Genomic DNA, 26,166 nt, shown 5'->3' with positions numbered 1-26,166 from the left:
GTAACACTAATATTGAAAGGGACCCAACAACTGAAACTCAAAATCTTGAATGTAACAAACAATTGAAAGGACAAAGTTAGGGATAATGAAAATCCAAGGAACATAATAGACAAAGAATAAGGGCGATTTTATCCACCAAACGCTTTTTAATTTTTGATCGTTGAATTGAATAAATAGATATTAAAGAATAAATGATAAAAATGATTAACCACACATGCTGACGCCACAAATTCATTCCAAAAACCATATTTTGATGGCGCCTCAACAATATCAATTGTACTTAAACTGTTAAACTGATTATAGTCGGTGATAACATCACTGTTACCATCGCTATTACCGAACTGTAAATGAGATTTTCACCTCATACAGCTCCTTGAAGGCCGAAAATAAATATGTTTGTAGTAACTGTAACACATAGTATGCTCGATTCTATATGGCACAGAAGTACACTATAAAACCCTCGTTATACCACTGTTTTTTTCTTAACTAAGAAGAGTTGAACACATCTGACAGAATCGATGATGATCATGGAGTCCCTTTCAAGCTCATTACATTACTATCGTAATCCGGGCAAGGGCCGGGCAGGACTTCCTCTCAACATCTCAGTACAAATGCACCAGACAACGGAGTGCTGTTTCGGTTGAGCAACTGCGATGAATCTAATGGTTAATTAACCGGCCATTTCAACATCCATTGGTGATGGCTTAACTTCAGAAGCAGCATAGGGGGCCTCCGGAGCTGCAGGTTCTGAAAATGGACTCCGAATTTGGGCAGCATTAGAGTCGACTTCCATAGCAGATGGCCTGGGTGGGGAAGCGGGCTGCACCTCCACTTCCGGATAAGCAGCCTTGAATCGTGCACGCAGGCCTTCGTCAACCAATCGTACGCCACTCAGTTGATTACCTAGTGACATCCACCTGATACAAGATAGTTTCGAATAAAGTTAAAAAAAACATAAAGCCATAACCAAGATGGTAGCAAAATTAACACTCATATATTGGATGTCTATCTGCAACGCAAGCGGAGGGTTAGAAAGCTTGATTTTCAAGTAAAGCCCCACAGACAACAAGAAGGAATAAACAATGGTAAACGCATTATAACCATCGGAAAGAGATACAATGGCATCCACCCTCATTACCATGATACCCAACTTTGAGTTGCACAATCAAAAACCTTTAACCTACAGAAACCTAAGACAGTACTATATTCAAATTGTCACCGTTTGTCACAGGATACTCTGCTACCTTGATTATCAGTTTATGCCAAAATCGCTACTTACTACATTGGTAATCAACAACAACGAAGGACCACTTTAAACAATTACAATCGTTAGTACAAAAATCATACCCTGCATGAGTATTGTGCATGCGAGCAAACAGTTCCAGTTTTCTTGTCCTTGGACTTACCCTCTCCAACAAAGGGTACATCTGCAGGAATGCATGTACATTTAGTCAAATTTGAATTCTTGAGCAAAACTAAAGAAATAATAATACAATAAAGACGATAATTAAGACAAAACTCTCTAGCAGAAGGCAGTAACTTCTAGACAACCACCTCTTAAATTGTAAGGGAAATGTACAATTATAATATTGTTCGTCCTGTAAGCGCATTGGGATGAACTATATTTGAATAGGTATTACACTGCAGAATTATATGATGCATATTCCACTAACCTCATCTGGCTTGCGGCTTGTCTCTCTGACCTCGGCAACAATGACATCAGTATCAATATTTCTATTTACTAATGGTTCCCCCTTTATTCCAACAAGACAATGCTCCTTGCTATGATTAAGCCAGTGGCCAGTCCGCCCTGTTCTAATTATTCGTTGAAGTTGATTAGTCTTTACCCAAATTATCTCCTCGATACGCTTGTATCCCCAAAATTCTAAACTGCAAGAACAGTGATATTTCAGAGAGAGAAAGCCAAAGAATAAGCAGATACAATTAAGCATATTTGTTTATATGTTTCAGGAAACATATAGTTGACAGATGGACAAAGTATACACATACCATTCACGCCCAAGCTCCATTGCACGTCCAGTGACCCAAAGGAAAATCAGACCATCAGTCTGCAATGCCGGAACATTAAGATTGCGCATTTCATCATCAGCCATTGTCCCGTAAGGCAATTCCATATGAATGTCCCATGGTGGATCTGCCATTATCACTCCAAATTGCCCAAGAATGTCCATTCTAAAGTTGCGTATATCACAGTTAATCCACTGTGGTTGACCAAGTTCAACCTCAGAACAGTATTCAGCACGTTGAGGCCTTAATTGTCTAGGTGGAGCGAGTGCTGGAGGCCCCATCATCATGTGTGACACATCAGGTGTTGGATCAAGCTCATAGTGGACATACTTGCATGTCTAACAATGGAGACAAAAAGTGTATTACTTTATGAAATCCAGTCATTAGCGTATAGTTAGTTTATCACTCAAGTAATGGGGGTAACCCTTACCTTCATGTGACGACAAGTATCTAGAAAAGAACAGTCTCCCAAATTGACATCGGTATGTAGAGCGATTATTCGCCTAAAATGAACCTGAAAAAAGGGAGAATAAAATTCAACGTGAAGAACCAAAATAGTTGTAAGTACTAAGATCAAAGTTATTGGGGATTAGTAGGGATATCTTTTCTTCATGAATATCCTTCAACTTCAACAAAATATGAAAGGTTGTCATGCATTTCTTCCTTCAAAATGCCTTAAATATAGTGAATAGTCTTATCCAAGCCAATCCTCTGTAACAAACGAGGCCTTAGAGTAGATGCAAGCTCTAAATTGAAATTGCACAACAAGAAAAAAAAAAATGATAAGCAAGAGGCAGCATTCGGATTGCAACTAATTTCAGGAATTAAGGAATCATGATCAAATGCATGGTTTGTGCTTTAAGAACAGCTAACTGACTATATCTTACCGACCTTCTCACATGCAAGCATGGAATTAGACTGACGCCGGCAGTCCTCTTTTGTTAAGGATGAGCAGTATTCCTTCAACTGTGAACCACCTTTAGTTTTGAACTGAAACAAAAAAATACATCTACTGACATCAGCCTTTCCTGCTGGTGCAACTAGTCCCGTATAAAATATAAAACCAGAAATATTCAACACATTACGAAGTTGAAAGCTTGCGCGTTTTTTAGGTGCAAGCAATGATTCCGTGAAATAATTGACTTGCAGGTGTAACATACAGAACAAACTGTAAGCAAAATTATATGTTCTGGACAAGTCACCACAAGCTGCCTACTCATGATTACAGAACCCAAAAACATTATTTTGGTTCTATTGGTCAATAAGTAAAGAAGAGAATACAAAATACGAAAAATATCATATTAATACTTATTCATCACATTAATACACTTATTAGGCGTAAAATCACATATGGCCCACATGTTTATGAGTAATTTTCCGCGTGATATGTAACACCATCATGTGGTGTTACAAACCCATTGCCTCCACGTGTTACGGTGCTAGATTAGTAAGACCAGGTGGTTAAGACATTGCTGTAGATACAAAAGTTTCTCGTGGTTTACCATATATGACAATGTAAGTTTTTATAAAATTGTTAATATAACTGTAGTGGTCTACAGAAGTTACCAATTTTAGTTGAACCTCCTAATTCAAACAAATTTTAGAATAGATCATCCAACACACGCATCATGTGCATGAGCATTATGGTCGTTTCACACCCATTTTACTACTCACAAATGGTTCATGTGGATGGTAATATATGTCGTGAGTCTCTTTGAGACAAATTGAACGGATGATAAGTCATAAGGTTTCAATTTTGTTAACAATACCCTTGCAGTCTCTGCCAACCACCAATTTTAGTCAAATCTCCAATTTTGTTTACATTACACATTGACGGAAATTAGAGATTTTACTAAAACCGGTAATGGGCGTAGACCAAAAGGGCAACAACAACAACAACAACAACAACAACAACAAAGCCTTTTCCCACTAAGTGGGGTCGGCTATATGAATCCTAGAACGCCATTGCGCTCGGTTTTGTGTCATGTCCTCCGTTAGATTCAAGTACTCTAAGTCTTTTCTTAGAGTCTCTTCCAAAGTTTTCCTAGGTCTTCCTCTACCCCTTCGGCCCTGAACCTCTGTCCCGTAGTAACATCTTCGAACCGGAGCGTCAGTCGGCCTTCTTTGCACATGTCCAAACCACCGGAGCCGATTTTCTCTCATCTTTTCTACAATTTCGGCTACTCCTACTTTACCTCGGATATCCTCATTCCCAATCTTATCCTTTCTCGTGTGCCCACACATCCCACGAAGCATCCTCATCGTGTTGATGCTTCACCACCCAACATTCTGTGCCATACAACATCGCTGGCCTTATTGTCGTCCTATAAAATTTTCCCTTGAGCTTCAGTGGCCTACGACGGTCACACAACACGCCGGATGCACTCTTTCCATCCAGCTCGTATTCTATGGTTGAGATCTCCATCTAATTCTCCGTTCTCTTGCAAGATAGATCCTAGGTAGCGAAAACGGTCGCTTTTTGTGATCTTCGCTAGATTGCTCCGGTCATTAGTGTGGATAAGTATATAAATGGATAGAGATAGGAAAGCAAACACAATATGTACGTGGTTCACCCAGATTGGCTACGTCCACGGAATAGAAGAGTTCTCATTAATTGTGAAGGGTTTACACAAGTACATAGGTTCAAGCTCTCCTTTAGTGAGTACAAGTGAATGATTTAGTACAAATGACATTAGGAAATATTGTGGGAGAATGATCTCGTAATCACGAAACTTCTAAGTATCGGAGTGTGGTGTCGTCTTGACTTGCCTTATCTGTCTCATAGGTAGATGTGGCATCTTCTCTGGAAGTACTCTTCCTCCATCCAGGGGTGGTATCTTTAACTGGTGGGGATGCACAAGGTAATGTATCAATTTCACTTGAAGCTTACTTGTAGTTTCAGGCTTGGTCAAGCGCGATACAAACCATGTAGTAGGAGTCCCCCAAGTCGCCGAGCTAGGGGGTCTGCTGAAAGAGGTGACAGACAAGGTAAGCAATCAGAGCTCCGACTGATTGTTCACCTTCTCCCCATCTTGCAGCAGCATGAAGGATAAAGAGAAGAAAAATGAGAAGAGATGATATGAGATACTTTTGCTTTTGAAGAAGTAACTTTCCACAGGCTTATTCTTGAACTGAGCTGGAGGGTTTTCTGGTTTCCTCCAGAGTATAAGGCCGACTGAAGAATTTGAGGGTCAAAACAAGTCCATCAAATCTAGAGTACGTTCCACCCTGCTGATATGGGATACTTTTGCTTTTGACAGAGTAATGGATGTATCGGCACGTGTGCTGTTACGCTTGTCTCCACATGCTTCCTTGTATCCTTCGCACTTGCCCTATCTGTTCCTCAAGCAGATGCGGAATCTTCCCTGGAAACATAAGATGTTGAAGATGAGTACTCGAGAGCAATGACAGGTAAGTAATCAGGTAAGGGGTTCCAGGCAGTCAGTTCCTGGCTGGAAGCTTGATTCCAAGTGCTGACTGATTGCTCTCTTTCTCCTTGTCTTGCAGGTAAAAACAAGGCCAAAAGAAAAGACAGGGAAAAAGCATGATATGGGATACTCTTGCTTTTAACCCTGATGATATGAGATATTCTTGCTCTAGTATAGCTTGTTTGCAGAGGTATTATCGGGGGGAAAGAAAGCTCAATATTTCGAAAGGCTTCGTTGGGAGTGCCCTCTCAGGTATGATGAAGGGTTGAGCATTTTTGCAGGTCTGCCTGTCCGTTGGGGATGGAGGTCGACATATATAGGAGTCTCCCTAACAACAAGTAGTAATGCTATTCCTTTACCCTGCTTGATCATAGCACGGTAGTGGGAGCTGCCAGTTTCACATGTTTTAACTCTGTCAGAGCACTTTGAAAAAGTGGTCTGTGGTATCTGGCTCTCGAGATTCGGAGAACGATGCCTCTTCGATTTTTTAGAAAGCAATCATGCTGGGGTCTGACTCTCGAGATTCGGAGAGCAGTGTCTCTTCGATTTTTGAGGAAGTAATCATGTTGGGAGTCTGGCTCTCGAGATTCGGAGGGCGGTGCCTCTTCGATTTTGGAGCAAGCAATCTTGTTGGGAGTGTTGTCTCGAATGTGAGTAAAGGTTGGGCATGTTTGCTAGTCTACCTTGCCACGAAGCACAAAGGTTGACACACAGGGACTTTCCAATTATCCAGTAATGGTACTGTTCCTTTACCCTCTCTTCGATTTTGAGAAAGTAGTCATGTTGGGAGTCTGGCTCTCGAGATTCGGAGGACGGTGCCTCTTCGATTTTGGAGCAAGCAATCTTGTTGGGAGTGTTTTCTCGAATGTGAGTAAAGGTTGGGCATGTTTGCTAGTCTACCTTGCCACGAAGCACAGAGGTTGACACACAGAGACTTTCCAATTATCCAGCAGTGGTACTGTTCCTTTACCCTTGTGGGTAATAATATGGTAGCTAGACCTTCAAAAATTTATGTATCTAAACTTTTGTTAGTGTTGTTTCTTTGCTATTATTTTACCTTTCTTGGTCAGAGCGATGTAGTGGGAGCTGTAAGCTTCACGTGCTCAACTTTGGCAGAGAACTTTGGCAAAGTTATTTGTGGTACCCATGAGCTATTGTTGCGTGTGGGAAGTGGGTGATTGAACAGTAAGATTCATGTGCTTTCTACTTCACCAGAAGTCTTCGACAGAATGCCCATAATTTCTGCAAAGCTGAGTGTGCGTGTGACAGGTGCTGACAAGGCTAGAAAAGTAGGTGCCTCTTCGATTTCTGAGTTCGGCCCTCGTGGTCTCTGAGCAGCCCAGCTTTTGAGAAAGCGAGCGCCTCTTCGATTGATTCGGAGAACGATGCCTCATCGATTTTTGAGAAAGCAATCATGCTGGGGGTCTGGCTCTCGAGATTCGGGGAGCAGTGTCTCTTCGATTTTTGAGAAAGTAATCATGTTGGGAGTCTGGCTCTCGAGATTCGGGGGGCGGTGCCTCTTCGATTTTGGAGCAAGCAATCTTGTTGGGAGTGTTTTCTCGAATGTGAGTAAAGGTTGGGCATGTTTGCTAGTCTACCTTGCCACGAAGCACAGAGGTTGACACACAGGGACTTTCCAATTATCCAGCAATGGTACTGTTCCTTTACCCTCTCTTCGATTTTTAAGAAAGTAGTCATGTTGGGAGTCTGGCTCTCGAGATTCGGAGGACGGTGCCTCTTAATCTTATTGGGAGTGTTTTCTCGAATGTGAGTAAAGGTTGGGCATGTTTGCTAGTCTACCTTGTCACGAAGCACAGAGGTTGACACACAGGGACTTTCCAATTATCCAGCAGTGGTACTGTTCCTTTACCCTTGTGGGTAATAATATGGTAGCTAGACCTTCAAAATTTATGGGTCTAAACTTTGTTAGTGCTATTTCTTTGCTATTCTTTTACCCTTCTTGGTCAGAGCGATGTAGTGGGAGCTGCAAGCTTCACGTGCTCAACTTTGGCAGAGAACTTTGGCAAAGTTATCTGTGGTACCCATGAGCGATTGTTGCGTGTGGGAAGTGGGTGATTGAACAGTAAGATTCATGTGTTTTCTACTTCCCCAGAAGTCTTTGACAGAATGCCCATAATTTCCGCAAAGTTGAGTGTGCGTGTGACAGGTGCTGACAAGGCTGGAAAAGGCTGGAAAAGTAGGTGCCTCTTCGATTTCTGAGATCGGCCCTCATGGTCTCTGGGGAGCCCAGCTTTTGAGAAAGCGAGCGCCTCTTCGATTTCTGAGATCGGCCTTCGTGGTCTTTGAGCAGCCCAACTTTTGAGAAAGCAAACGCCTCTTCGATTTCTGAGATCAACCCTCGTGATCTCTAAGCAGCCTAGCTTTTGAGAAAGCAAACGCCTCTTCGATTTCTGAAGCTCCGTCGAGTGCAGATTTTTATAGGGGCTGGCATTAAGTTCCAAAGCACACTTGAATCTCCACCAGTAGAAGCTTCATTCTTGCACTTCTAAGATCTTGATTTGTCCGACCTCTTCTCTCTTCAACACCTTTGAAAATGTCTGGCCCCTCCGACCGTCGTTTTGACTTGAACCTTGTTGAAGAGGCAGCCCCGCCTTCTCCAGACAACATATGGCGCCCATCCTTCGTCTCCCCTACTGGTCCTCTTACCGTTGGGGATTCCGTGATGAAGAATGATATGACCGCTGCGGTGGTGGCCAGGAACCTTCTCACTCCCAAAGATAACAGACTACTTTCCAAACGGTCTGATGAGTTAGCTGTTAAGGATTCGCTGGCTCTCAGTGTTCAGTGTGCAGGTTCAGTGTCTAATATGGCCCAACGCCTATTTGCTCGAACCCGCCAAGTTGAATCATTGGCGGCTGAAGTGATGAGTCTCAAACAGGAGATTAGAGGGCTCAAGCATGAGAATAAACAGTTGCACCGGCTCGCACATGACTATGCTACAAACATGAAGAGGAAGCTTGACCAGATGAAGGAAACTGATGGTCAGGTTTTACTTGATCATCAGAGATTTGTGGGTTTGTTCCAAAGGCATTTATTGCCTTCGTCTTCTGGGGCTGTACCGCGTGATGAAGCTCCAAATGATCAACCTCTGATGCCTCCTCCTTCTAGGGTTCTGTCCAGTACTGAGGCTCCAAATGATCCCCCTCCGGTGCCTTCTCTTTCTGGGGCTCTACCGACTGCTGAGACTTCTCCTAAGCAACCTTTGTGAAGGCTCCCTCTTGTGTGTTTATTTTGACTCATGTATATGTACATATTTGTAGCTTATCGGGGATATCAATAAATACGCTTTCCTTCATTTCAACGTATTGTGTTAAATACACCAAAGCCTTCTTCGCTAAGTTCTTTGAATTTTCTTTTGTTGAAGCTTGTATGTTGAAGCTTTCTGAGTGGAGCATGTAGGTTGGGGTAGTGTTCCCTTAATTTCCCGAGTGAGGAAAACTTCTCGGTTGGAGACTTGGAAAATCCAAGTCACTGAGTGGGATCGGCTATATGAATCTTAGAACGCCATTGTGCTCGATCCTGTGTCATGTCATTCGTTAGATCCAAGTACTCTAAGTCTTTTCTTAGAGTCTCTTCCAAAGTTTTCCTAGGTCTTCCTCTACCCCTTCGGCCCTGAACCTCTGTCCCATAGTCGCATCTTCTAATCGGAGCGTCAGTAGGCCTTCTTTGCACATGTCCAAACCACCGTAACCGATTTTCTCTCATCTTTCCTTCAATTTCGGCTACTCCTACTTTACCCCGGATATCCTCATTCCTAATCTTATTCTTTCTCGTGTGCCCACACATCCAACGAAGCATCCTCATCTCCGCTACACCCATTTTGTGTACGTGTTGATGTTTCACCGCCCAACATTCTGTGCCATACAGCATCGCCGGCCTTATTGCCGTCCTATAAAATTTTCCCTTGAGCTTCAGTGGCATACGGCGGTCACACAACACGCCGGATGCACTCTTCCACTTCATCCATCCAGCTTGTATTCTATGGTTGAGATCTCCATCTAATTCTCCGTTCTTTTGCAAGATAGATCCTAGGTAACGAAAACGGTCGCTCTTTGGTATTTCTTGATCTCCGATCCTCACCCCTAACTCGTTTTGGCCTCCATTTGCACTGAACTTGCACTCCATATATTCTGTCTTTGATCGGCTTAGGCGAAGGCCTTTAGATTCCAAGACTTCTCTCCAAAGGTTAAGCTTTGCATTTACCCCTTCCTGAGTTTCATCTATCAATACTATATCGTCTGCAAAAAGCATACACCAAGGAATATCATCTTGAATATGTCCTGTTAACTCATCCATTACCAACGCAAAAAGGTAAGGACTTAAGGATGAGCCTTGATGTAATCCTACAGTTATGGGAAAGCTTTCGGTTTGTCCTTCATGAGTTCTTACGGCAGTCTTTGCTCCTTCATACATATCCTTTATAGCTTGGATATATGCTACTCGTACTCCTTTCTTCTCTAAAATCCTCCAAAGAATGTCTCTTGGGACCCTATCATACGCTTTTTCCAAATCTATAAAGACCATGTGTAAATCCTTTTTCCCATCTCTATATCTTTCCATCAATCTTCGTAAGAGATAGATTGCCTCCATGGTTGAGCGCCCTGGCATGGACCCGAATTGGTTGTCCGAAACCCGTGTCTCTTGCCTCAATCTATGCTCAATGACTCTCTCCCAGAGCTTCATTGTATGACTCATTAGCTTAATACCCCTATAGTTCATGCAATTTTGTACGTCGCCCTTATTCTTGTAGATAGGCACCAAAGTGCTCGTTCGCCACTCATTTGGCATCTTCTTCGTTTTCAAAATCCTATTGAAAAGGTCAGTGAGCCATGTTATACCTGTCTCTCCCAAAAGTTTCCACACTTCGATTGGTAAATCGTCTGGGCCTATTGCTTTTTTATGCTTCATCTTCTTCAAAGCTACAACCACTTCTTCCTTTCGGATTCGACGATAAAAAGAGTAGTTTCTACACTCTTCTGAGTTACTCAACGCCCCTAAAGAAGCACTCATTTCATGTCCTTCATTGAAAAGATTATGAAAATAACCTCTCCATCTGTCTTTAACCGCGTTCTCTGTAGCAAGAACCTTTCCATCCTCATCCTTGATGCACCTCACTTGGTTTAGGTCCCTTGTCTTCTTTTCCCTTGCTCTAGATAGTTTATAGATATCCAACTCTCCTTCTTTGGTATCTAGTCGTTTATACATATCGTCGTAAGCCGCTAACTTAGCTTCTCTGACAGCTTTCTTCGCCTCTTGCTTCGCTTTTCTATACCTTTCACCATTTTCATCGGTCCTCTCCTTGTATAAGGCTTTACAACATTCCTTCTTAGCCTTCACCTTTGTTTGTACCTCCTCATTCCACCACCAAGATTCCTTTTGGTGTGGGGCAAAGCCCTTGGACTCTCCTAATACCTCTTTTGCTACTTTTCGGATACAACTAGCCATGGAATCCCACATTTGGCTAGCTTCCCCCTCTCTATCCCACACACATTGGGTGATTACCTTCTCTTTGAAAATGGCTTGTTTTTCTTCTTTTAGATTCCACCATCTAGTCCTTGGGCACTTCCAAGTCTTGTTCTTTTGTCTTACTCTTTTGATATGTACATCCATCACCAACAAGCGATGTTGATTAGCCACGCTCTCTCCTGGTATAACTTTGCAATCCTTACAAGTTATACGATCCCCTTTCCTCATTAGAAGAAAATCTATTTGTGTTTTTGACGACCCACTCTTGTAGGTGATCACATGTTCTTCTCTCTTCTTAAAGAAGGTGTTGGCTAAGAAGAGATCATATGCCATTGCAAAATCCAAGATAGCTTCCCCATCCTCGTTTCTCTCCCCAAAACCATGGCCACCATGAAAACCTCCATAGTTGCCTGTCTCCCTGCCCACGTGTCCATTTAAGTCTCCTCCTATAAATAACTTCTCCGTCTGAGCAATTCCTTGCACCAAGTCTCCAAGGTCTTCCCAAAATTTCTCCTTCGAACTCGTATCCAACCCTACTTGAGGTGCGTACGCACTAATCACATTGATAAGTTCTTGTCCTATTACAATCTTGATTGCCATGATTCTATCTCCTACCCTCTTGACATCTACAACATCTTGTACCAAGGTCTTATCCACGATGATGCCAACACCGTTTCTCGTTCTATTTGTGCCCGAATACCAAAGTTTAAACCCTGAGTTTTCTAGATCCTTTGCCTTACTACCAACCCACTTAGTTTCTTGTAGGCACATAATATTTATCCTTCTCCTCACCATAACTTCCACTACTTCCATAGATTTTCCCGTTAAGGTTCCTATATTCCACGTTCCTAAACGCATTTTGCTCTCTTGAACTCTACCCTTCTGTCCTAGCTTCTTCACCCTCCCCCGTCTAATAGGATCAAAGTACTTCTTTTGTGTGTCCCGGGTAAAGTTGATATGAGCATATGCTCCCAAACAACTTTGAGTGGAGTCGTTCGAAAAGAAGTTTCTATGGCCCCCTTGCTCATTTAACACTGCATCCGGGTGCCGATGGAGATACAGCGACCCTTGCTCACTTATCACTGTTCTCGGGCCACACAGCGCGCCACTTACGGGTGACGCCCTAGCTTTAGCGCGAGCCTACTCATTCTTTTGTGTGTCCCGGGTAAAGTTGATATGAGCATATGCTCCCAAACAACTTTGAGTGGAGTCGTTCGAAAAGAAGTTTCTATGGCCCCCTTGCTCATTTAACACTGCATCCGGGTGCCGATGGAGATACAGCGACCCTTGCTCACTTATCACTGTTCTCGGGCCACACAGCGCGCCACTTACGGGTGACGCCCTAGCTTTAGCGCGAGCCTACTCATTGTTTAGTTAACAGACAGGTAATAGTTTTTACACATAGCAGATTTTCAGGTTTGATCGAGTAGTCTTTGACAGATAAAACCATTAATATATTAAGATAGCAATACAAATAAAAACATTGACATTGACAAACCTTGGCAGCTACAGCAGTCTCCTTCGCAGTTGGCCGGTGAATGAGGTCCAAAATCTCCTCACCAGTTTTTGACTTCTGCAACTCCCTATAAGTCTTCTTATTCAACAGTGCCTCAACATCCTTCAGTTCCTCCTCTTCACTCCGCGGCTTATGTGACATCGAATTGGGGCCATCCATTGTTGCATTCGGCCCCATACTACTAGCTCTATGCATTGGAGGAACACCACCCATCCCTCTAGGCATTCCCATCATGCCCATAACTCTAGGATTAGGAGCACCCCTTGGACCCGTAAATGAACCCGGCTGTCCACTCCCAGGAAACATAGGCGGAAAACTGGCCATATGAGCATCATTAGGGTTCATCCACATGTCCTGCATTGGCCTTGAACTAGGGCCTCCCATCCCAAACACTCCACCTCCGTTACCATCGCTGCCGCTAGTCACCACTTGCTGCTGATTCTGACTCAAACTCCCATTCCCAACTCCTGAATTCAAATCTCGACTATGAAACTGCTTGCTTTCTGGCAATTCCTTCATCAGCCGAGTCCGGTCAATCCCCAAAACGACAACCCTCGACTTACCACCCACCACAAACTCCAACTCCACACCACCGTTCTCCTCCGCCATTGACCTCAACGCCATCTCCACCGCCAATATCGCCCCGGACTCTCCTCCCATCTCACGCAAGGCTGCCTTCTCCTCCTCAGTCGCTTTCTGGTCGCCCTCAAGCTTCCTCAACACTGCTGACGAGTCAATTCGCGAAAAGGGCACTATTTCAAGTAAGCAAACCGCCACCATAGCCCGAACCAGTGACAACGGGTTCCCCATCTCATCAATGGGGCTGAATTTCTCCGGTTCTGCTTGGGGGGTCGGCTCCGAATTCTCCGGTTTCAAAGAAAGCTTCGGGCTTTGGTCAATTGGGTTAGTGGGTTTCGGCTCAGGGGACGGGAGACGGCTGCGGTGGGGTTCTGGGGTCGAAGGGAGAGTGGGTTCGATCGGCTTTCTGGGGTTTGGTTTGGGGTCGGGAAGAGGAGGCGTGGGAGTAAAAGGGCGGTCGTTGAAGGCGGAGAGAACCTTGAGAGAGAGATCAATGGTGGGGACGATGGTGGGGCCGATTTGGGATTGGAGGTACGAGAGGAGTTCGAGCTGGGTGGTGCGTTGAGACTCTATTCGAGCTTCGAGCTGTTGAGCCATGGTTCGGATGCTGGCTATAGATTTGTCTCCTCCGCCTTCCGATTGGGTCTCCATTGCTGGTGCTGGTGCTGGTGCTATGGATTTGTTGTGGTTTTCTCTGTGCGAGCGACTGAGATTTGAGTGAGGTTTTAGAAGATGAAGCAGCTGAAGCAAACTAACGTATCCCTGTCTCTGGGAACAGCGGATGGTCTTTGTATTGGCGAGGCCGGGCCAAGTGGGCTCATTCGTCTGGGCCGAGGGTTGGACCTTGCTTTCAAATTTAGGCCATCGGGCCCGGTCAGCCCACTTAGTCCGACAGAACTAAGTAAGGTGTCTGCTGACGTGGCTAACCATGTTGTAAACTTGAATTAAGTCCAATTTTATGAGTCATTATTATGTTACGTCTATTTACTGATTATCCGCATCAGCATTTTTTTTAATTACTCTTTTGATAAATTCTGATAATTGTCATCCTTATTTATAAGTTTATCTTTTATTCAAATTTAGAATTAAATATTTTTTTATCCCTTTTACTGCTCCTAATTCGTATCTCAATTTTTTCTTCTACCTCCATCACAGGTTAGTTGTGTTAACATAGCTAAATTGTGTCACTTAGTACTATGATTTAGTGGTATTCTTCTTCACTTGTAAGTGAGAGTCCTAAGTTCTATTCTGGCCAAAAGAGAATTTGAACCACGTTATTGCTAGTCTATTGTGAGGTTTAACCCATCCCTCCACCTTAGTGTAGATAATATCATTTGTTCAAAAAAAAAAAAAAAACTAAGCTAAGTTGTAGGTCTATTATATATCAGCATATACATTCATCTGAATTTTTAAACATATGGAAGATGAAATTTCTTAGAACTATTTTTATGGATGATAGTAAATTAATTTTTTTTATTTATTTTCATAGATACTTATATCACAAGTTACATGTACATATTTGAATTTTTTAAAACTATTTTCGTGAAAGTGGTTAGATTTTCATATTTAAATATTCAAATAATTTTTTTTAAGTAAATATTCATAAATCAAGAAATTTAATTAAAGTTGAAAAATAAAAAAAACTCGAATAAATTAAAAAGTAGCTTAAATTTTTGGACTTGGATCAAAGTGTTTTTAGGTAATTACGGAGCCTACTCATTCTATAAGTGATGTATCAAACAAACACAGTAATTTTCACAAACCACCTCATAAGATGATTTATAAAATGTCAAATTTTGCTTGTTAATAGGAATCAGCTCAACTAGATGGATGATCGTGCATTTTATTTTCACAAGGAACATGAACTCTACTTTTGTATTTATACACTATCAGATCTTTACGTAAGTAAGACTCCGAACTACATCGTTTCATCATTTTTTACAAATCAGGAATATAAACAATCGATTGAAATTTATTCATCATTTTCTATCCAACTAGTGCAATTATTTAAGAAAGAAACAAAAATGACTTATATATACAATTTACAATTCCCTCTATGTGTAAATAGGGCAACCCTCCACAACCACTCCCTTGGCCGTAGGGCAAGTAGCCAGGGGACAACCATCAAGGTCATTCCCCCACCAGCTAAGACTAATGTCCTCCAACCCCAAACTAAAATACAAAAGTACCCCCATGAAGGCAAGTCCTGCGTCAAGTGCCCCAGATAGAACATAATTGTGGCGCTTCCACCAATCTGGCCTATACCTATACACTACAAAACCAGACAAAAACCCTAAAATGATCCAAGAAGTGTAGTTCACCGCCGTAGCTGGCGGCATTGAGCTTGTCGCTCCCATGAAGACTGGCATGTTGATGAGCCTAATCCACTCTTGTCGTGGGAAGGCCTTGGTAGCTAGCCATACAAAAATAGGGGCAACTGCACCAACTAGGAAGAACCAGTTGACTGCCTCATACGTGCCCAAGTCACCAAATATTCTTCTAGGACCAATCAATCCCCATATGACCGAGGCATCATAAAACACTGTGTCGCTCGGGCAAGTCCACACTGATGTCGTGTCCTCACATATGTCTGGGATGGTTTCCATTAGCCACCAAGCTGTGCTTAAGTAGACTATGGCTGCTATTAGGGTTCCCACAACCTGAGAGGTGAAAGGGTACATTAGGGGAGATGTTTGGGTCAACCAACGTATATATATCCACATGTTTTTTATCTCTCGTTATGTGAATGTGATCTAATCATTTGATGGGAGATATAGAAACATGATAATATAACTTTGGTTGCATGATAGAATCTCTCGTAAATTCGGACTAGAAAATGTACCTGAGCCATAAACATAGTTCTTGGAGGAATTTTCATGTAGTGGCCAAGCTTGAAGTCTTGCAAAAATGTGACGGCTTGTGACATACTTATGTAGCCATACACCTTAAAACACATATTAGCAACTGGGTATCCTGGGTAGATGTACCCAATTATGTATTCAGTGATGACGTTCAAGCCTGGTGCCTGCCATAGAAATGTGTAGTAAAAGGTGATCTCAATGAAGAAACCAAAACAACCAAAATTTGAATGTAAAATTATTAGCTTTTAAAAGTATTAACCACTCGAATGGGGGTTTGAGCACTGCTCGACGGGGTTAAAGTACAACTCAAAGGGAGTTGAAGTATTATCTAAACGAGGGTTCGAGTGATTACATTTCTCGATTCTAAAGGAGGTTCGAATGAAAATATTAGCTAGAATAAGTGTCAAAATAGGTACCTGATTTGTAATGGCAGTGATAATCCCAATTGGGAGGGTGAAGAAAATGGCAATACCACAAGCTAGTAAAACCCCCCACCAAGGCAACTGAAGTTGGTCATTGTAATATTCGCAGGTAAATATAGTGAGTGCAATGTTGGCCAAAAGTAGGACTACAAACCACCACTCAGGCACTTGGTTGTACCTCTGCATCAACCTTGTGTGTATGTCCATTTTCTTCTCCTTGAAACTTGCTTTGCTTTGCTCCCATATTTCCCTACATATCATATAGCCAAAGAATGAGCTTCAAAACCCTACATACCTATCACTAATTGTATACTATGTATAAATCTATCTCATCACGTGATTAGTCATGCCCTCAGCGAGATACACACATAAATGTAAACAACTGACCGCTAGTTAAAACGCATTGGTTGTGAAATTTGACTTGTTACCTTCCATGAAATAGAGCAACATGTACAATTGTGGCGGTAAGTGTAGCAAAGCCAACACCGTAAGTTATGGTGAAAATTATGCTGATGTAAAGAGGACCTTCTCGATCATAGGCATCATAATCAAGGTGGAAATTGGAGTCGATGATGGCTGTTATGTTGTATTCTTGACCATCTGATGTGAACATTGAGTTTGAGAAAATGGGGAAGGTTTTGGCTTTGTAGATGTTAAACCAGTAAGAAAGGGGAGTCAATATGTACATGACAAAAAAGAAACCAGCAGCCACGTTGGCTGTGGCAAACCATGGGCTTGCAAGTGGGCTTCCAAGATAGGCGGAGATGGTTGACCAGTCAAGCCCAACAGCTCCAATTCCAAGCCCATAAAGACCTGAGCCGAGCTGTTGGGCCAAGACATTGGTGGGGAAAATCCAACATATCCATGAGAGGGAGGTTAGCATCTGAAAGAGGTAGCCTGGGAAAACATAGTAGGCAAAGCTGCACATGAAGGCTATTAGGAAGAACTGTGTACGTGTCAACCCACCCTTGGGCCTTACTTCTTTCTCGTGGAGAGCCCTGTGGCATGATGATTCTCTCAAATGTTAGTCAATCAATAATGTGTGGCATGGGTGTGACATGCAATTATTTTGCTTTAGTAATGAGATTTAAAGTGAAATGATGCATGAACAAATGAAATTATTGCAACTTGCTCATCAAAATTTGGTAGTGAACTTGGGATTTATAGGTTAAGTGTGGCTTTAATGTTATGTACCACTTAATGTTATGGGTATTTTAATTATTAATTTGGTTGACCAACTGTTAAATTTTTTATTTTCATACATTTTTCATACCACTTAATTTTACATATCATTGAAGAAAAATTTCTGGAGTTTTAAATTTCTTTACTGTTAAAGTTGATTAAACTTGTTAATCTTTTTAATGCAACGATATATTTACATAAATATATAGAATATTTGGACTAAAGCACATACAATAGTCCAGTTATAAAAATTTAGTATAGAACTAGTCATCTACACAAGTCGAACCTAAAAATTTTACTTACAAATAAGAAATGAGTAATGCTAGGGAGACCAAATTTTTTAAATCAAATTTGCAAATCAAATGACGTGGTTGTTGATGATTGGATTATTAATTAAGTATCGATTAACGTACTTATGTCTTATTGATGACACATCATTTAGTTTGCAATTTGGTTTTAAAATTTTGATATTCCTACCATTATCCATAAGAAATATACCACCAGATTCTAGCCCGAAAAGACATGGCAAGATTTATTTTTTATTTTTTATAATTCTCCTTCCCTTAAGTTCAAAGAATAATGAAGAATCTTTTACGTGATTATGACTTCTTATATAAAAAATAAAATAAAAAGAAGGGACAATAATGACTTGTTTTGGTTTTATAGGTAAACAATGTATTTCTTTTGTGTGTTGAACAACCCAACTGGTCATCTATATTACTTAAGGAGAAGCCCTTATAATTAAACATCCAAATGAATCAAAAAATGCCGTTTGTTTTCATATTTGTACTAAGCTTATGTTAGTGTTAGAGAAACTAAAATTTTAAATTAAAATTTGTAAACCAAATAATGCGAATGTTGATGATTATATTATTGTTTAAGTATTAATTAACGTGATTACTTTCTATTGGTGATTCGTTATTTGATTTACAAATTTAATTTAAAAATTTGGTCCACTTAGCATCATTTGTAGCATCTCTTGTAAGATATTGGATCCACATTTGTAGGTGAGCCACACCTCTATTAAAAAATAGTACAAATAAATAATAAATGTAACATTACTCAATAAAAAAGAGTGAAGAGCAGATGGCAAAAAAACCATGTGGAGGATAATTGAAACGCAAGTGGAGGAGAATAGTAATATTTTTGTTTGATAAAATTGGTCTTCTAATTCAGAAAGGATATTCAGTCTCCTGCCAATTACTCTCTACAGAATGACATTTTGACACGCATAGAAGAATGACATTTTGACACGCATAGAAGATGTTAGGTAGACATAGCGTTCGTGATAAAATTAGACTTTATAACTGGTGTGTAGCGAACTGTAATTATAATGTCTTTCTAAAAAGAAAAAAAAAACCTCTATCCACAGCGCATCATGCGTCGTGATGTGCCAAAGATTTTTTGCACGTGCATGATATACAAAATGAAATGTCATCTATACTTTTATGGTACATGATATACAAAATGAAATCATATTCTGTAGATGCCAAAACAATGCAAACAACTAATATCTCTGTCATGACTATAGCTAGCGTGATAAACTTTTGTGAAGACTAATGAAAACGACACTGCTTGAATGCAGATATCTGCCCCTCTTCTAAATTCTAGACCCCCCAAACCGAGGTACCAACCAGTCAAAAGCAATAAGCTCGAAGGCCACCCAAAAAACACCGGAATCCATGGAATATTCATAACCCAAAAATATGGAGGAAAAAAATGAGATGACAAATTTAACACCACCTTAATATGTGTTAATCAGAGAGAAGGATAGAGATTTTATAGAAAGAGAAGTTCAGAGAGAGAGAGAGAAGGAATGTAATTCTTCAATATTGTATTTTTTAGAGATTAAGCAATCTTACAAGGTATTTATAGAGAACACAAGATCATAACTAATCTAACTACCTAGCTAATCTTATGCCAAGTGTCACAATCTCATAGTTATACATAATATCTCTATCATCCCCCCGCAAACTCATGCTTGGAGGAACCGAGCATGAGATTGTTACAATGTGTGTGAAACAATGAAGCACTCAACCCCTTAGTCAAAATGTCGGCAAACTGTTCCTTGGAAGAGACAAACTGAACATGAAGCTGATGCTGAGCAATGCGTTCGCGAACAAAGTGAACATCAACTTCGATATGCTTGGTGCGTTGATGTTGAACGGGATTGAAAGATAAAGCAATGGCCGACATATTATCACAAAACAACACAGGAACAGAAGATATTGGAATCTGCAAAAAACTGAGGAGTTGCTTAATCCAATCAAGCTCTGCAGCCGTGGAAGATAAGGCCCGATATTCTGCCTCTGTGGACGATTTGGAGACAGTTTGTTGCTTCTTAGAAGACCAAGAAATAGGATTACTGCCGAGATAAACAACGAACCCAGTTGTGGAACGCCTATCATTGGGATCCCCGGCCCAATCAGCATCACTAAAAGCTTTAATGTCTAAAGCAGAACTGGAATAAGACAAGCCATATGTCATGGTACCTTTAAGATACCGAAGAATCCGTTTGACGGCAGTATAGTGGGAAACCATAGGACACTGCATAAACTGACACACCTGATGAACAGAGAAGGCAATATCGGGTCGTGTAAAGGTTAAGTATTGCAGAGCACCCACAACACTCCTATACTGTGTAGGATTGTTATACGGTTCACCATCATCTTTAAGAAGCCGATGAGAAGGCAGGCAGGGTGTATCACAGGGCTTAGAGTCAACCATTTCTGTTTTAACCAACAGATCATGGACATACTTGTGCTGGGAAAGAAACAACCCATTGGCAGTGCGAGAAATTTGAATTCCCAAAAAATAGTGCAAAGAACCGAGGTCTTTGAGATCAAATTCAGAAGTCAAGGACTGAATAACCTGTTGAATAGCCAGGGAGTCATTGCCAGTGATGATAATGTCATCCACATAGAGCAACAAAATAACCAATGTGGATCCAACAGCCTTCACAAACAAAGAAGAATCAGAATACGTAGTAGTGAACCCCAACGGAGGAAGAAATGCAGTGAATCGCTCATTCCAGGCTCGGGGAGCTTGTTTCAAACCATAAAGAGATTTATGGAGTTTGCAAACCAAATTAGGATAAGTAGGGTCTTCAAAACCTGGAGGTTGCACCATATAGACTTCATCTTGCAAAATGCCATGTAAAAAGGCATTTTTGACATCCAACTGCCGGAGAGGCCAATTGAAATGAGCAGCTAAGGCCAACACCATCCGCACTGTTGTGGGTTTAACAACGGGATTGAAAGTCTCAGTATAATCAATCCCAGGTTCTTGACTAAACCCTTTAGCAACCAACCGAGCCTTATGTCGAGCTATAGTACCATCAGAATGTTTCTTAATTTTGAACACCCATTTACAACCAACCAAATTCTTGTTGGAAGGCAAAGACACCAAGCTCCAAGTCTTCTGAGTATGAAGAGCATCAATCTCTTCTGTCATAGCAGCCAACCAAACTGGACATTTAAGAGCTGACTTGTGAGAAGTAGGTTCAATCAGAGACAGATCTGTGGTATGAGATGACTGTAGAGTAGAGAAAAATGCCTTCCGTTTGATGATCCCACTTTTACTTCTCGTTTGCATGGAATGTAAGTTCAAAGGGGGAACGGACAATACCACTGGAAGAGTCTCAGGACTATGGACAGGTGCCACAAGGATCGCAAGACTGTCACTTTCTGCAGCAGTAATGGACTGAGAGGGAACAGGGAAAGTGGAACTAGATGAGGGTGACAACGAAGATGGTATGGAATGCATGGAAGATGAAATGGACTCGGGGACATGTGGAGATGAAGAAGAGGGAGTAGAAACAGGGGAAACAAGCACATTGTTGGATGTAACAACAGGGAGTGGGAAAGATACCGAGGATGGGGGCAATGAAGTACTATCCAGTTTCGATGATGTCAATAATGCTGGAAAAGGAAACTCTTGTTCACAGAAAAACACATGCCTTGATACATAGATGCGCTGTCTAGCCACCTCATAACACAAAAAACCTTTGAACTTGGAAGCATACCCTAAAAAGACACACTTAGTAGTTTTGGGTTGTAATTTGGTGCTATTGTAAGGTTTAAGGAGAGGATAACAGGTACACCCAAAAATTTTCAAGTGAGAAAGCACTGGAACACTCCCATATAGTAACTCAAAAGGAGACTTATTGGATAGTAAAGGAGTAGGCATTCTATTGATAAGGTAAGTGGCTGTTTGACAAGCAAAGCTCCAAAAAGAAGAAGGAATCTGAGCATTGCTAAGCAAAGTAATGGTGGTTTCAATGATATGCCGATGTTTGCGCTCAGCCAAGCCATTTTGTTCCGGGGTATATGGACAGGATTTTTGATGGGAAATGCCTTTGTCAACTAAAAAGGACTGAAATTTAGTACTACAAAACTCACCTCCCCCATCACTCTGGAAAATCTTCACAGTGGCAGAAAACTGATTTAACACATAGGCATAGAAAGCAATAAAGGTGGCACAAAGATCTGATTTATTAATGAGGGGAAATATCCATGTGTATCGAGTACATTCATCGATAAAGGTAACATAATACCGATATCCATCAACTGATGTACAAGGTGCAGGACCCCAAAGGTCACTATGCACAACCTGAAAAGGAATGACAGACTTGTTGACAGATGTGGAAAATGGCAGCTTACAAAATTTACCTTCTAAACAACTTTGACACACAAGAGGGACAGAATCTTTGGCACAAGTAATGTTGGACTTATGCAACATTAAAGAAACAATGGAATTAGAGGGATGACCCAATCTATGATGCCATATAGAAGAATTGACAAGTTGTCCAAGAAAAGCTTTAGCTTGTAGCTTTGGAGGAGGTACACCAAGAGTGGTATTAGCAAAGGAATGAATGGGATACAGTCCATTACTGCACAGCCCGCGGAAGAGGATCCTCCCTGTGGCTTTGTCCTGTATCCAGAAGCAAAAAGCATCGAAGATAAGATAGCAGTTGTTATCTAGACAGAGCTTGTGAACAGAAAGTAGATTTTGTGATAGTTTAGGAACATATAACACATAATTTAACCGAATAGGCTGCACAGAAGTGTTAAACACAGTACTACCAATATGGGATACTTTCAAACCTTCACCATTAGCCGTTTGAATGGTTTCATTGAATGGATATGGTGAAGCCAATGACAAGTTGTGCAAATCTGCAGTCATGTGATTGGTGGCACCTGAATCAGTAAGCCACACTTGAGGAGTGGACGGTGAAGCAGAAGGTTGTGATGATGGAGCCAGGGCAGTATGCATAGCTTGCAGAGATGGCTGCGAGTATTGTGGCACAGGATAAGCAGGACCGGAACTTTGAGAATAGCCATATTGCTGTCCAGTATGTGAAGCAAATTGCTGACCAGGATGTGAACCATATTGCTGTCCAGGCATAGGAGAATATTGCTGTCCAGGCATAGGAGAAAAGTGAGAGGCAGAACCAATGTAGTTCGGTCCTTTCTCATTGTAAAAACAAAACCAGGTGACATGATTGGTTTTGCCACAGATGTGACATTGCGATCGAGCAGGAGACGGAGAATCACAAAATGGGGCTGTATGACCATCACTATTACATAGCTGACATGTAACAAGTGATGGAGCAGAAGGAGCATAAGAAGAGTGTGGAGCTTGACCAAGGACCCACGGAGCTGAAGTTGGAAACCCATGAGTTTGAGGTTGAGAAAATGGTCTGTGATTAAAGTTTCTAGCACCTGGATGAAACTTGCCCTTGCCTTTGTTCTTATACTGATTAAACTGCTTAAATCCCCTGGGAACAAACTGAGACTGTCCGGAGCCATGGGAAAAAGACGGAGAAGAGCCTTTAGGTGCCAGGGAGGAATTTGTAGCAACCATTGCAGCTAAAAATGGTGCAGGTGTACTGGAATCAACAATAGCCTCTTCTGCAAGCAACTGAGACCGAAATTCTTTGAGAGAAATAACCTGTTCTCGGCCTCGAATAACAGTGCGGAATGTATTATACTCATGAGGCAACCCATTCAAAGCCAAAATCACGATATCTTCATCAGCAAAGGAAACACTCGCAGCAGTAAGATAATCCCTGGCAACTTTTATCTTTTGGAGGTACTGAGCCACAGTATCAGTTCCTTTCTTAATGTTTTGTAAGTTGGACTTCAATTGAAAAATACTAGTGCGAGAAACAGTAGAGAATTGTTCCCTTAATCGAGTCCAAAGATCACGAGAACTGACACTACCAATAGCACAGGACATAGCTACTGGAGATAAAGTGGCAGTGATTAACTGCATAAGAGCCCGATCATGCTTCATCCAAACCAAATACTCATCAGAAGCAGCAGAAGATGATGAATTTGACAAATCCACACCAGAGGAACCAGAGGGAGAAACACATCGAGAAGGACACGGGATGGAGCCATCAACAAATCCCATGATACCATTACTTTCGAGTAATAATTGCATTTGAAATTGCCAATTGAGGTAATTGGAATCATCAAGTTTAATATTCACCGAAGTAGGAAGCGATGAAATAAGTGCAGTAATTGGAGACTGGAGCAGTTGCAATTGACTAGCAGTAACCATGATTCAAGAAACAAGGCACAAAATCGGATAGAAAGAAAGATACCTCTCAGCGGCAAAAACACAAACACCTGGAGTGCAGAAACACAAAAGACAACGAAAAGAGAGTTCCGATCAGAAATCGCAGAGCGTCGAAACCCTAGAAGCTTGAAAAAAAAAAAAAGAGATCCGAGAAGAACACAACACAATTCAGCTGTGACACGACAATGCATCAATTAGCATGAACAATAGCGGAAGCGGATTGACGGATCGAAGAGGCGGTAGCCATGGCAGCGAGTGATACCATGTTAATCAGAGAGAAGGATAGAGATTTTATAGAAAGAGAAGTTCAGAGAGAGAGAGAAGGAATGTAATTCTTCAATATTGTATTTTTTAGAGATTAAGCAATCTTACAAGGTATTTATAGAGAACACAAGATCATAACTAATCTAACTACCTAGCTAATCTTATGCCAAGTGTCACAATCTCATAGTTATACATAATATCTCTATCAATATGCAGTAAATATTGTATAGTAAAATGGTAAAAAATGTGTACGTACCTGAACAGTGAAACTTGAACCAGGTTTGCTGGCCACCACATAGCAGCTGGCTCAACCAAGTACCTTCTGAAAATCCCAGCCCAACCAAACCCTAATACCTACCAACCATTCAAACCCCATCAAACCTAATCAACAAAATATCAAAACAAACCTTCTTCAACAAATAAATCAATTAAAACTTCAACATTTAACAAAAACCTACCTGAGTTGTTAAGATGACAAGCAAGGACACGAAGAAGGTGATGTGCCTCTTGTAAAAAACTTTAACCACGGTAACAATATGGATGGCGTAGACGGTACCGGCGCCAGAGTTGGCGAAGATGGTAATTAGAACATGTTCCTTAACGTTGAAGGGGCCAGGGTTTAGGTTAAATTCCCAGCGGGACCCTTTGAAGAAGACACGGTTGGTGATTTTTGAAGCCATGAGCTGCCCCAGAGGCACCACCGCAATCTGGGCGGAGATTGCGGTGATGGAGAGGGGCTCAGTTCTGTACCAGAAGAACTGGTTGAGAAAGGAGAGGAGGACGCAGGAGAGAGTGCCTAGGACCCACATTCGGAACGTTAAGACGGGGAGGGATGGATCGTCTGTGGTCGGCACAGTTAGAGCTACTTGTTCTACTGGTGAATTTTCTTCATCTGTTGATTGGGAAGATGATGATTGGCCATGGAAGTCGCCATGTTTTTTATCTTCCCCAGGAACTGCAAATATTTCCAGAAACAAAAAAAAGTAAAATTAGGAAAAAAAAACAAAAAGAGAAAAAGAGAGAAATGGAAAATAAATGAAGGGGGCTTACTGAGAGGGGATGTGATTTCATGAGACGATGCTTCTTCCATGGATTCTCTGCTGCGTTCTGTCATTCTGTGTTTTTTATTCCTAAGTATAATTACATGGATTTTGGATATATATTTTTCCGTGTGTGATTGGTTTGTAGTGAGGAATTGAATTATCTAGAGGACTGAGAATATTAAGAGGGAGAAAGGGTAGGCAGGATAGTCAAAATCTAAGAAGTTAACTAATTTTAGGAGATTTTATAATAAATCTAGTTGCATGGCGCCATCAAAACTAATTAGGAAAATTAGCTAGTAAGTAAACATGTGACTGGGAGCTGCTCACTATCGTACCGCAGACCGGAAACATATATGTAAAGGTCTTTCGAGCACTAAAAGTGGCTTGGGAAAGTAAAAAGGCAATTGCAAAGAAGCCCCTGAATTTTGCCATCTAATATTTATAGATAATAAGGTTATATATATAATTTTTTTTTGAACAAACGATATTATCTATAATCTATAATAAAGAGGAGGAGGTGGGATTAGCTTTATAATAAACTAGTAATAATGTGGTTCAAATTCGTCTTTGATGAAAATCGAACTTAAGACCTGTCACTTACAAGTGAAGAGGAATATCACTAGACCGTAGTACTAAGTGACAGTTCTTTTAGATCATAGTACTAAGTGGCAGTCCTATTAGATTAAGAATGTGATTGTGTAAATCCTAATATATCTAGGATGACCTTATGAGATTCAACCATATTTCTTAGATTAGATATTATCCTATTAG

At 41.2% G+C, this 26,166-nt stretch overlaps 2 protein-coding genes across 3 annotated transcripts; both read right to left on the bottom strand.

Annotated features, from left to right (window-relative positions):
- Positions 1–230: 230 nt before the first annotated feature.
- On the bottom strand, positions 231–13,814 carry LOC126625127 (N6-adenosine-methyltransferase MT-A70-like). The gene is made up of 7 exons (XM_050294205.1): positions 12,442–13,814; positions 2,920–3,018; positions 2,459–2,542; positions 2,011–2,366; positions 1,674–1,890; positions 1,348–1,427; positions 231–917 (listed from the first exon to the last, which is right to left on the bottom strand). The coding sequence occupies exons 1-7, from the start codon at positions 13,687–13,689 to the stop codon at positions 671–673; spliced, it is 2,331 nt and encodes a 776-aa protein (XP_050150162.1). The 5' UTR covers positions 13,690–13,814; the 3' UTR covers positions 231–670.
- A 1,065-nt stretch (positions 13,815–14,879) lies between these two features.
- LOC126627325 (oligopeptide transporter 7-like) lies at positions 14,880–25,731 on the bottom strand. 2 transcript variants are annotated; one of them, XM_050296780.1, is made up of 7 exons: positions 25,403–25,731; positions 24,811–25,307; positions 24,609–24,706; positions 16,750–17,319; positions 16,316–16,571; positions 15,881–16,063; positions 14,880–15,698 (listed from the first exon to the last, which is right to left on the bottom strand). In XM_050296780.1, exons 1-7 carry the CDS (start codon positions 25,464–25,466, stop codon positions 15,093–15,095), a joined length of 2,274 nt encoding a protein of 757 aa, XP_050152737.1. In that variant the 5' UTR covers positions 25,467–25,731; the 3' UTR covers positions 14,880–15,092. The 2 variants fall into 2 exon arrangements, with proteins under 2 accessions (XP_050152737.1, XP_050152738.1); XM_050296781.1 differs by lacking the exon at positions 25,403–25,731 and having other exon boundaries at positions 24,609–24,733; positions 24,811–24,949.
- Between the last annotated feature and the right edge of the window lie 435 nt (positions 25,732–26,166).

Source organism: Malus sylvestris, chromosome 6 (assembly GCF_916048215.2).
Source record: "Malus sylvestris chromosome 6, drMalSylv7.2, whole genome shotgun sequence".
NCBI classification, from domain to species: Eukaryota; Viridiplantae; Streptophyta; class Magnoliopsida; order Rosales; family Rosaceae; genus Malus; species Malus sylvestris.
The sequence above is the reverse complement of the archived record's forward strand: the minus strand, read 5'-3'. Positions and strand labels throughout refer to the sequence as shown.